Here is a 12,940-nt window from a genome sequence, read left to right as displayed (position 1 = left end):
CGTCCTGTAGGATTCTACAAGATGTATAGGACATAAAGGAAATTTCTGTAAGGATTAGAAGGATATTTTCACCATATTATTAATAAATTAAGTAATGTAAGAGCACGTTTTGTTAATTGGTGTACTTAAGATTTATAAGTTCTAGAAACATTAAGAAAGCATTTAATGATCGCTTCATAGCACTTTATAATGGTTTGTCGGAGAAAAGAATAAAGACATCGATATTGGCTTTTAAATATAATGATAAATGCATACGCGTACACACGTTTAGTTAATTGATCATAAGACAGGTGAGGTGGGACACACCATTAATAATTCGTAAGCAAAAGAAAGCACTACTTAAGTTGAATGGATTCACAGTTTCCTTCTAAAAAGAAAAAATATATTGACATCCCCTCTCTTTGTAAGGATTCAAGTTTATGTAACATTGTAAAAAATGCTGTTTATGAGTGTTTTGTGTGTGTAGTCTAGTCGTCTTGTCGAACTGAACATTTAGCAAAATTCCACTCCGAGAACGCACGGGTATTTGTTCCCACATACGTTACGAGTCTACTGCATATCTTTGTCAGTCTGTCAAGTATTTTATTGCGATATTTTATAAAGTTTACGGGTTGGAAGATGTAAATTGAAAATGAAGATGGGATTTTCGGAGATGTTTCTTTTTTCTGTCGTTTTAGGTAAATATTTTTTTCCATTAGAAAGCGATAATTTAAAGTTGACTTGAAAGAGACATTATATATTTTGTTTAAATATACATGTCTTTGTAAATAAAAACATTCTGAATTGGAGCGTCAAGTTATAAGTCGATCTAAATGTTGGTATGAGCATTTGATTTATAAGATAAAAAAGACTGTAGAAATCTAAACACCATTTAATTACAGGTAGCCTCACGCGCGAAAGCAACCAAACGGCATTGCAGGAAAGTTTTACCCAGTTTATGCCCACATCGTCTGGGATCGTATCTCCTGAGAATGAGATTCAGCAGTTTACTGTAGAAAGCAACGTGAGGTGTGCGTTACTCTGTCTCCGCGATGAATACTGCCAATACTTTCACGTCAGAAATACGACTACCAGATTTATCGAATGCGTTACTTACAGAGGAGAAACGAATACTTTTCCAAACAGCTCAATTTCTGAGACAGGAATGAAGTATTATGCTAAGGTATTTCATCATTTTGTTTTGGTCACATAAAACATTTTTAACTTTGCATGTAACGCATATCTACCTAACTATCTTTGTATCTATCTTTCTTTCCATTTGCTGTAATATATCTTAAGTTAAGGCTTTTGACGTGACAGTATATGTTTGAAGAATTGAAGAATATATAACAAAGCCTCAACGCTTAGAACAGATGTGAAATGTGTTTCGCCTGTGCATCAAAGGTCTTTTGATCTGCATTCACTGTAATTATACAACTACCTGTATCATATTCGATGACGTGGTAAGTGTGTGTTTTTTTCTTTTTTTTGATAGGTGTTTGCAAACTGCAGTGACAAGTCAGATTATCCTAAAGGTAGGTAACGGTGTGCAATACGATATGGCGTGTTGGAGATAATATAAATATTTATGCCCTAAAACATATTTGTTGCCATCTTATAAAGCTAAAAAGTCAGTTGCATGGCAAAGCCAAAATGAACGTTTTTAACTTCTGTCAAATGTGTCCAAACGGGCAAACATGTGGATATTTAAAAAATAAAAAAGCTGACAGGAATTGGTCCTGTAATGCAGGGAGCCTGTGTAGGACAATTACGAATATCATTATGTCATATATATTTTTCAAGGTGTGACAGCGATCAGAGACCCTGATTCCGACCATGGTAAAGTTCGTTTTATGTGGTGTGAAGATGGCTGGACTGTAACCCACAGACGTACTGGACCTGAGCTGTCATTTCACCGTACTTGGGCAGAGTACCGAGATGGATTTGGAGACATTTCTGGTGACCACTGGCTTGGAAATGAGATTGTCCACCTTATGACCTACAATAAAAAGTACAAACTAAGATTTGAACTCGATTCCTATGACAACAACTCCTACTGGGTTGAGTACGATAACTTTTATTTGTCCCCTGAAAGTGACAACTACACATTATATCTAAACGATACTAGCTTCGTTGGCAACGTATCTGAAGATAGCATGATAAAGCATTACGACCATCAGTTTACCACACACGACAGAGACAATGACCGCAGTGGACAAAACTGTGCAATTTTGTACCAAGGTGGATGGTGGTTTTACCACTGTGCAGACGCCGTCCTTACTGCATGGTACCCTGATGATCCGACATGTACCACCTTCCCAGCCCGATGCTTCAAATATGCCGGGATTACGGGTGTTAATTGTGATACTGGTTGCCTGCTGAAACAAGGAACAATGAAAATCAAGGCAGCTGGATAAAGAGAGAAAGAGAGAGTAAATGGCAACGTCCACTAACTATGTATTTTAAAATTTTTGAAATACCTGACCTTGCAATGATGACATGCATGCCAAACATTTCGACACGATTTTATGTAGGCGGTTGAGAAATGATTCATGCCAAACGGAGAGTGCCTGCCTAACAAGGACAAGGGTGCTTGGCACATGTATTGTTTTGGTGCCTACTTACATATTCCGCTATGTTTAAGAACGTGAACCTACATGTATTTGTATATATGACTTATGTCGATTCTTAAAGGTGCACGAAAAAGAGCCCTGCAGCAGCCATATGCAGAATGCTATGTAGACAAGGTTAATTGCGTTTATGCTACATTGTTGTATGATGGCAGTGAAAGCTGTCATGTATGCAGACACTAAGCTGATTCTACCGGTAGGAGCCACGAGTTAAGTCTCTGACACTCGTAGAGAATATTTATAATAATAATAATAATAATTTTATTGAGCATTAAAATGTGTACATTTACATTTTACAAGCTCTCTAAACTACAGTTTTACATAAATTGTAATTGTATACACTTAAATAAGTATAACTTCTTTAGATCATTCCATTGCCAAAATACATGTAAGCTAACTACTTCATTCATATAGCTGACAATATTTGAAAGTTTGCCGCTCTAGAAGACAGTATAGTCTATGATAAGAGTCATTCGCTGTTTTTTGTAGACGGGTTTTGCATGTATTAAACCGTCCAGTTATTCGAGATTAATTTATTCACAAGCGAAGCAGTATTTAAGCTCATTTCTATCAAAATGCCGAGTGATACAAGCAGAATTACTAAATCTCAGCTTTAAAAAATATCTACATTAAATTTTGTTTTTGAATAAATGGTTTTGAAAGGAGACACTAAAAGTAACCAATGACGATATCGATGATGGCCTTCGTTTATTATTATATATGTATTCGCGTACACGCGTTTAGTTACTTAATTGATCATAGGGCAGGCGAGACGGGTCACACCATGATATTTTCCTGGTTGTTTTCTCTTTAATTCTGTCGGATTACAGTTTATTGGCCAACAGTACGAATACGCCATGTTTTGGGTTTTACTTTTGCATTGCTTATAAAGACGACATTCCCGACGCACTGAGTTAAACCTTTATCGCTACAAAAGAATCTGTCACCTTTTCTGAACTCGTATGACGTCATGTAATGCCGATGGCGTTGTTTTGGTGGTTCTCCACTCATTGCTAAGCGAGATTTGGGTATAACTGCTTTGTTATAATACGACAGTTTGATGACTTCTTTGTCTCCATCATTTCTTTTCCTCAATATATAACACGCCACGGTTAATTGTTGAAAGGAATATTTTAACCATATATCAATACATAAAAAACAAAAGGGTTTTGATAATTTGTAGACATGAGCGTGACAAGCTAGCACTGGTTTGTATATTGCAAGTAACGCTTCCAGAAGCATTAAGAAAACCTTTTATGAACGCTTAATTACAATTTATAAAAGGTTTTCGGAAGAAACACTTGAGGCAACCAATATAGATATTGATGATAGCCTTCGTATACAATAACATAGTTACTTAATCGATCATAAGGCAGGCCACACCATGATTTATTCATAAGCAAAAGAACACTATTTAAGGTGAGTGAAATAAAGGTTTCCTTCCGAAAGGAAAAAATATTGACATACCCATCTCTTTGTAAGGGCTTTAATTTATGCAACATAAGTAAACGATGTTTGCGAGTATTTTGTAGCCGTCAAGGATTTATGTTGAATAGGACAATTGGAAAACTTCCACCCCGTTGTTGTCAAGTATTTCAGTGCAATATGTAGCGTCATTTCAAATTCACCATTTTACAAGGTTTATGGGATTGAAAACTTTAGTTGAAAATGAGTATGGGATTTTCGAAGATGTTTTTCTCTGTCGTTTTACGTAAATATTTCTTTCTATTTGAAACCGATAATTTCACGTTGTCTTGAAAAAGACTTTTGATGTTTTATTTAAAAAACAACTTTGCAAACGTGAATATGACTGACGTGAATATATATATATATATATATATATATATATATATATATAATTGACAAAGAACCGCCAAGACAGCAATACATATTGTTTCGGAATCAATTGTCTGTTTGTAACATGTGTATATATAAATAAACGTAAAAATGTACTATTCAAAGGCATCGTTAGTATACAGTGTGTGTCTCTGTAGTGGTCTGTGCGTGTCAGTTGTATGTCAACGCCTGTACGTGCCTGAGATTTTCCTCCAGCATGTGAGCGAGAGGGTTGGTGGATGTACGACAGTTACCAGAGAAATGGTTAATTTAACTTTTTTTATGGATAGCGCATAGTTAAAGTGTCCTGTGTTTCCTTATTGTGTTTCCTAAGTAAGCCATCTTGGCAATAAAGGCGACTGGATAATGTCATTTATAATTACTTATCATTCGAGGTACAGATCCTATAGGGAAGCAATTACGTGGAACATCTAAAGCAATCAATTAAAAAAATATTGATGTAATACTGTTGTATGTGCAAGGTCTTTTTATGTAATCAATCTACACACAGTTGACACTGAATAGACGCAATTCTCGAGTTATGGAAGTGAGACCTTTCCGTCTGTAAACAAAGAATATTGTTCACTAGTTTACTAAGCTTTGAAATTTAAATCTAATGTTAATTTTAGAATGCGTAGGCTAGACGTCCAAAAATATGATATCGAATTGGGATACTGCATGCAAACTTTCACTTTGATGTGCGTCAACTGAATTTCATTTTTCTACCTTCGTCCTGTAGATTAGAGAAAGCTTGCCACCATCGTTTAACATCAGTAGATTTGATTTGAGGTCCAGGGTTTTGACTTGGAAGACATATTTCTACTACGCAAATGGAAAATTGGAAGACATTCCTCTTTTCTGCTGCTTTATGTAATTATTTTCTTTTTTACTGTTTGAAAGAAGTTCCTTGATGTTGGCTGAAAATTATGTTTTGTTTCAGATGGTTAACTGATCCAAGTGTTGATAAAGGCAAGTACATGTAAGTCGTGAAAAATTGTAAACATAATTTCTTTTATAGGTAGCTTCGCAAATGTAAGCAGACAATGGGTGTTGCAAGAAAGTTTAACGCATTTTGTATCCATAACATATGGAATCGTATCCTCTGAGAATGTGATTCAGCAGTTCACTGTAGAAAGCAACGTGAGATGTGCGTTACTCTGTCTCCTTTATGAATACTGCCAATACTTTCACGTCAGAAATACGACTACCAGATTTATCGAATGTACTGCTTACAGAGGAGACACGAATGGGTTTGCAAACAGCTCAATTTCTGACACAGGATTTAAGTATTATGCCAAGGTATTATATGCTTTTGTTTTGATCATTTGAACCGTAATAAAAACATTTTAGATATGGTTATAATACATAACTACATGTACACGCTGGATACCCAGACGTATAATACGAAGCATTTGCGAATAGTTAGCAGTTTAATTTCTATCTAATTCTTAATTTCTATTTTTCGGACTTCTATTTAATTTTGATAAGTGTGGTAAGTGTGATATTTCCTTCTTCCTTTGACTATTATAGGTATTTGAAGACTGCAGTGAAAGCTCAGGTTTTCCGAAAGGTAAGTGTATTTATGCACGGTCTACACGAATACAATATAAATATGGCATGAAGTAGAGACAAAATATTAGTTGTCTAAAAGTGCTGTTACTGACATATATGTCACAGTAAAATATTCGTTCATGGTTATTCTTATGTATTGCAAGATTTTAATAATAATAATAATAATAATAATAATAATACAAAACCATCAATATATCCTACATGATAGTGAATATTTGTATACACATGTATAATATACATGTGTTTGATTAAAGTGCGTTTTCGAATTCCTGTTCATCCGTTCTTGTTGCGCCTGAAATTCAGCGGCATTTGATTAAAGTTAACCGCAATTACAAAGGTTAGGCGTTACGTATTTATACGTATGTCTTTACCACGTGACTTGTGTGACTGTGGTATCCGGATAGATGAATGAGCTTTAGTGATTACATTGGTAATTTTTTTACCAAACATGTTCTGGATATTACAATACTAAAATGGATGCACATAATATGGAAGTTTGAAAATCAAGGACCTGGCAGGTTTATCATCTGCAATTCAGAGGAGTTACTCGAACAAACATCTAAGATATATTATACAAGTAAATGTAACGACTTTTGTTTGATATCTTATTTTCAAGGTGTGACAGCAATCAGATGCCCTGATTCCAGCACTGGTAGATTTCGCTTCATGTGGTGTGAAGATGGCTGGACTGTAATCCACAGACGTACTGGACCTGAGCTGTCATTTCACCGCACGTGGGCAGAGTACCGAGATGGATTTGGAGACATTTCTGGTGACCACTGGCTTGGAAATGAGATTGTCCATCTTATGACCTACAATAAGACGTACAAACTGAGATTTGAGTTTGACTCTTATAACAATAACTCCTACTGGGTTGAGTTCGATAATTTCTACCTATTCCCAGAAAATGACAATTACACACTGCACCTGAATACAAATAGCTTTGTTGGAAATGTGTCTCAAGATAGTATTGCTGAGAATAACGGTCGTCCGTTTACTACGCACGACAGAGACAATGACAAAAAGGAGAATAGGAATTGTGCGAATTTGTACAAAGGCGGATGGTGGTTTGACCGTTGTACGTCAGCCACTTTTACGGGAATGCACCCGGATGACCCAAACTGGCCCTCCGATAAAAAATCCTTTAAATATGTCGGGGTAACAGGCATAAATTGTGATACTGGCTGTTTTTTGAAACAAGGGATCATGAAAATCAAGCCAATGAATAATTGACTACAGTAGTATATACAGACGCTGAGCTTCAAAGAGGGAGAGCTGGTTGAAATTGATATTATTGTTATTGCTATTATTATTTGTTTTATTATTTTGCTTCATCATCTTGTTTGTGACAATGGTGGGTTGACAATGTTCAATGAGTAAAAACAGAATGTTATCTCCTCATTTTCAGATCATCATCTATTATGCACTTTGTGCAAATACATAACAAATGATATATGCATTTGCGTACATGTTTTTAGTTATTTAATTCGTCATAGGACAGGCGAGACGGGTCACACCATGATTTTTTCCTGGTTGTTTTCTCTTTAGTTCTGTCGAATTACACTCTATCGGTCAACAGTGCGAATACACCCTGTTTTGCATGTTACTTTTGTATTGCTTCCGAAGACGAAATTTCCGACGCACTGTGTTAATCTTATCGCAAAAATAAAAGAATCTGTCACATTCTCTAGCCTCGTATGACGTCATGTAATGCCGATGTTTTGGTGGATCTCGACTCATTGCTAAGTTAACTGCTTTGTTATTATACGGCAGTTTGATGACTTCTTTGTCTCCATCATTTCTTTTCCACAATATATATAACATGCCACGGTTAATGGTTAGGAAGGAATATTTTCACCATATATTAATGCATAAAAATGAAAAGGGTTTTGATAATTTGTAGACATTAGAGTGACAAGCTATGCACTGGTTTATAAATTTCGAGTAACTAGAAACATTAAGGAAACATTTTATGAACGCTTATTTACAATTTATTAAAAAGGTTTTCGGAAGAAACACTTCGGAAGAAACAACCAATATAGATATTGATGATAGCCTTCGTATACAATAACATAGTTATTTAATCGATCAGAAGGCAGGCCACACTATGATTTATTCATAAGCAAAAGAACACTATTTAAGGTGAGTGAAATAAAGGTTTCTTTCCGAAAGGAAAAAATATTGACATACCCATTCTTTGTAAGGGCTTTAGTTTATGCAACATACGTAAACGATGTTTGCGAGTATTTTGTAGCCTTCAAGGATTTATGTTGAATAGGACAATTGGAAAACTTCCACCCCGAGGACAGACGGGTATTTGTTTCCAGATACGAAACGTGTCTATTGTATATCCTTTTCTGTTGTTGTCAAGTATTTCAGTGCAATATGTAGCGTCATTTCAAATTCACCATTTTACAAGATTATGGGATTGAAAACTTTAGTTGAAAATGAGTATGGGATTTTCGAAGATGTTTTTCTCTGTCGTTTTACGTAAATATCTCTTTCTATTTGAAACCGATAATTTCACGTTGTCTTGAAAAAGACTTTTGATGTTTTATTTAAAAAACAACTTTGCAAACGTGAATATGACTGACGTGAATATATATACATATATAATTGACAAAGAACCGCCAAGACTGCAATACATTGTTTCGGAATCAATTGTCTGTTTGTAACATTTGTATATGTAAATAAACGTAAAAATGTGCTATTCAAAGGCATCGTTGGTATACAGTGTGTCTCTGTTGGGGCGTGTGTTTATGTGTCTGTGCGTGTCAGTTGTATGTCAACGCCTGTACGTGCCTGAGATTTTCCTCCAGCATGTGAGCGAGAGGGTTGGTGGATGTACGACAGTTACCAGAGAAATGGTTAATTTAACTTTTTTTATGGATAGCACATAGTTAAAGTGTCCTGTGTTTCCTTATTGTGTTTCCTAAGTAAGCCATCTTGGCAATAAAGGCGACTGGATAATGTCATTTATAATTACTTATCATTCGAGGTACAGATCCTATAGGGAAGCAATTACGTGGAACATCTAAAGCAATCAATTAAAAAAATATTGATGTAATACTGTTGTATGTGCAAGGTCTTTTTATGAAATCAATCTACACACAGTTGACACTGAATACACGCAATTCTCGAGTTATGGAAGTGAGACCTTTCCGTCTGTAAACAAAGAATGTTGTTCACTAGTTTACTAAGCTTTGAAATTTAAATATAATGTTCATTTTATTTGTAATGCGTAGGCTAGACGTCCAAAAATATGATATCGAATTGGGATACTGCATGCAAACTTTCACTTTGATGTGCATCAACTGCATTTCATTTTTCTACCTTCGTCCTGTAGATTAGAGAAAGCTTGTCACCATCGTTTAACATCAGTAGATTTGATTTAAGGCCCGGGGTTTTGACTTGGAAGACATATTTCTACTACGCAAATGGAAAATTGGAAGACATTCCTCTTTTCTGCTGCTTTATGTAATTATTTTCTTTTTTACTGTTTGAAAGAAGTTCCTTGATGTTGGCTGAAAATTATGTTTTGTTTCAGATGGTTAACTGATCCAAGTGTTGATAAAGGCAAGTACATGTAAGTCGTGAAAAATTGCAAACATAATTTCTTTTACAGGTAGCTTCGCAAATGTAAGCAGACAATTGGTGTTGCAAGAAAGTTTAACGCATTTTGTGTCCATAACATATGGAATCGTATCCTCTGAGAATGTGATTCAGCAGTTCACTGTAGAAAGCAACGGGAGATGTGCGTTACTCTGTCTCCTTTATGAATACTGCCAATACTTTCACGTCAGAACTACGACTACCAGATTTATCGAATGTACTGCTTACAGAGGAGACACGAATGGGTTTGCAAACAGCTCAATTTCTGACACAGGATTGAAGTATTATGCCAAGGTATTTTATGCTTTTGTTTTGATCATTTGAACCGGAATAAAAACATTTCACATATGGTTATAATACATAACTACATGTACACGCTGGATACCCAGACGTATAATACGAAGCATTTGCGAATAGTTAGCACTTTAATTTCTATCTAATTCTTAATTTCTATTTTTCGGACGTCTATTTAATTTTGATAAGTGTGGTAATTGTGATATTTCCTTCTTACTTTGGCTATTATAGGTATTTGAAGACTGCAGTGAAAGCTCAGGTTTTCCGAAAGGTAAGTGTATTTATGCACGGTCTACACGAATACAATATAAATATGGTATGAAGTAGAGACAAAATATTAGTTGTCTAAAAGTGCTGTTACTGACATATATGTCACAGTAAAATATTCGTTCATGGTTATTCTTATGTATTGCAAGATTTTAATAATAATAATAATAATAATAATAATAATACAAAACCATCAATATATCCTACATGATAGTGAATATTTGTATACACATGTATAATATACATGTGTTTGATTAATTATTTATAATCTATTTATAAATCGTTTAATTTATTATTAAAATGAATCATCTATCCAAAATATGCTTATTCGCTAATTTAAACATTATAGTACGTTTTCGAATTCCTGTTCATCCGTTCTTGTTGCGCCTGAAATTCAGCGGCATTTGATTAAAGTTAACCGCAATTACAAATGTTAGACGTTACGTATTTATACGTATGTCTTTACCGCGTGACAATTTATGTGAGCGTGGTATCCGGATAGATGAATGAGCTTTAGTGATTACATTGGTAATTTTTTTTACCAAACCTGTGCTGGATATTACAATATCAAAATGGATGCACATAATATGGAAGTTTGAAAATCAAGGACTTGGCAGGTTTATCATCTGCAATTCAGAGGAGTTACTCGAACAAACTTCTAAGACATATTATACAAGTAAATGTAAAGACTTTTGTTTGATATCTTATTTTCAAGGTGTGACAGCAATCAGATGCCCTGATTCCAGCACTGGTAGATTTCGCTTCATGTGGTGTGAAGATGGCTGGACTGTAATCCACAGACGTACTGGACCTGAGCTGTCATTTCACCGCACGTGGGCAGAGTACCGAGATGGATTTGGAGACATTTCTGGTGACCACTGGCTTGGAAATGAGATTGTCCATCTTAAGACGTACAAACTGAGATTTGAGTTTGACTCTTATAACAATAACTCCTACTGGGTTGAGTTCGATAATTTCTACCTATTCCCAGAAAATGACAATTACACACTGCACCTGAATACAAATAGCTTTGTTGGAAATGTGTCTCAAGATAGTATTGCTGAGAATAACGGTCGTCCGTTTACTACGCACGACAGAGACAATGACAAAAAGGAGAATAGGAATTGTGCGAATTTGTACAAAGGCGGATGGTGGTTTGACCGTTGTACGTCAGCCACTTTTACGGGAATGCACCCGGATGACCCAAACTGGCCCTCCGATAAAAAATCCTTTAAATATGTCGGGGTAACAGGCATAAATTGTGATACTGGCTGTTTTTTGAAACAAGGGATCATGAAAATCAAGCCAATGAATAATTGACTACAGTAGTATATACAGACGCTGAGCTTCAAAGAGGGAGAGCTGGTTGAAATTGATATTATTGTTATTGCTATTATTATTTGTTTTATTATTTTGCTTCATCATCTTGTTTGTGACAATGGTGGGTTGACAATGTTCAATGAGTAAAAACAGAATGTTGTCTCCTCATTTTCAGATCATCATCTATTATGCACTTTGTGCAAATACATAACAAATGATATATGCATTTACGTACATGTTTTTAGTTATTTAATTCGTCATAGGACAGGCGAGACGGGTCACACCATGATTTTTTCCTGGTTGTTTTCTCTTTAGTTCTGTCGAATTACACTCTATCGGTCAACAGTGCGAATACACCCTGTTTTGCATGTTACTTTTGTATTGCTTCCGAAGACGAAATTTCCGACGCACTGTGTTAATCTTATCGCAAAAATAAAAGAATCTGTCACATTCTCTAGCCTCGTATGACGTCATGTAATGCCGATGTTTTGGTGGATCTCGACTCATTGCTAAGTTAACTGCTTTGTTATTATACGGCAGTTTGATGACTTCTTTGTCTCCATCATTTCTTTTCCACAATATATATAACATGCCACGGTTAATGGTTAGGAAGGAATATTTTCACCATATATTAATGCATAAAAATGAAAAGGGTTTTGATAATTTGTAGACATTAGAGTGACAAGCTATGCACTGGTTTATAAATTTCGAGTAACTAGAAACATTAAGGAAACATTTTATGAACGCTTATTTACAATTTATTAAAAAGGTTTTCGGAAGAAACACTTCGGAAGAAACAACCAATATAGATATTGATGATAGCCTTCGTATACAATAACATAGTTATTTAATCGATCAGAAGGCAGGCCACACTATGATTTATTCATAAGCAAAAGAACACTATTTAAGGTGAGTGAAATAAAGGTTTCTTTCCGAAAGGAAAAAATATTGACATACCCATTCTTTGTAAGGGCTTTAGTTTATGCAACATACGTAAACGATGTTTGCGAGTATTTTGTAGCCTTCAAGGATTTATGTTGAATAGGACAATTGGAAAACTTCCACCCCGAGGACAGACGGGTATTTGTTTCCAGATACGAAACGTGTCTATTGTATATCCTTTTCTGTTGTTGTCAAGTATTTCAGTGCAATATGTAGCGTCATTTCAAATTCACCATTTTACAAGATTATGGGATTGAAAACTTTAGTTGAAAATGAGTATGGGATTTTCGAAGATGTTCCTTTTCTCTGTAGTTTTACGTAAATATCTCTTTCTATTTGAAAGCGATAATTTCACGTTGTCTTGAAAAGTACCTTTGCAAACAATGTCAACGAGATCAAGATAGCAAAAAGAAACCAAATTCGAATTTGTGAAATTGAATCGTGGAAAATGTTTTTCTGGAGTTTTAATAAAAACAACATGAAATGAA

At 35.1% G+C, this 12,940-nt stretch overlaps 2 protein-coding genes across 2 annotated transcripts; both read left to right on the top strand.

Annotated features, from left to right (window-relative positions):
- Window positions 1–364: 364 nt before the first annotated feature.
- Window positions 365–2,886, top strand: LOC106179722 (angiopoietin-2). The gene is made up of 4 exons (XM_087018684.1): window positions 365–677; window positions 882–1,162; window positions 1,475–1,514; window positions 1,783–2,886. The coding sequence occupies exons 1-4, from the start codon at window positions 632–634 to the stop codon at window positions 2,394–2,396; spliced, it is 981 nt and encodes a 326-aa protein (XP_086874810.1). The 5' UTR covers window positions 365–631; the 3' UTR covers window positions 2,397–2,886.
- A 3,797-nt stretch (window positions 2,887–6,683) lies between these two features.
- LOC147760821 (uncharacterized) lies at window positions 6,684–11,721 on the top strand. Its single transcript, XM_087018078.1, has 5 exons — window positions 6,684–7,175; window positions 9,633–9,923; window positions 10,155–10,194; window positions 10,906–11,435; window positions 11,686–11,721. The coding sequence occupies exons 1-5, from the start codon at window positions 6,684–6,686 to the stop codon at window positions 11,719–11,721; spliced, it is 1,389 nt and encodes a 462-aa protein (XP_086874204.1).
- The last annotated feature ends 1,219 nt before the right edge of the window (window positions 11,722–12,940 follow it).

The sequence above is a fragment of the Lingula anatina genome, chromosome 7 (assembly GCF_051362555.1).
Source record: "Lingula anatina isolate TDL-2025a chromosome 7, LinAna3.0, whole genome shotgun sequence".
Lineage (NCBI taxonomy): Eukaryota > Metazoa > Brachiopoda > Lingulata > Lingulida > Lingulidae > Lingula > Lingula anatina.
The sequence above is the reverse complement of the archived record's forward strand: the minus strand, read 5'-3'. Positions and strand labels throughout refer to the sequence as shown.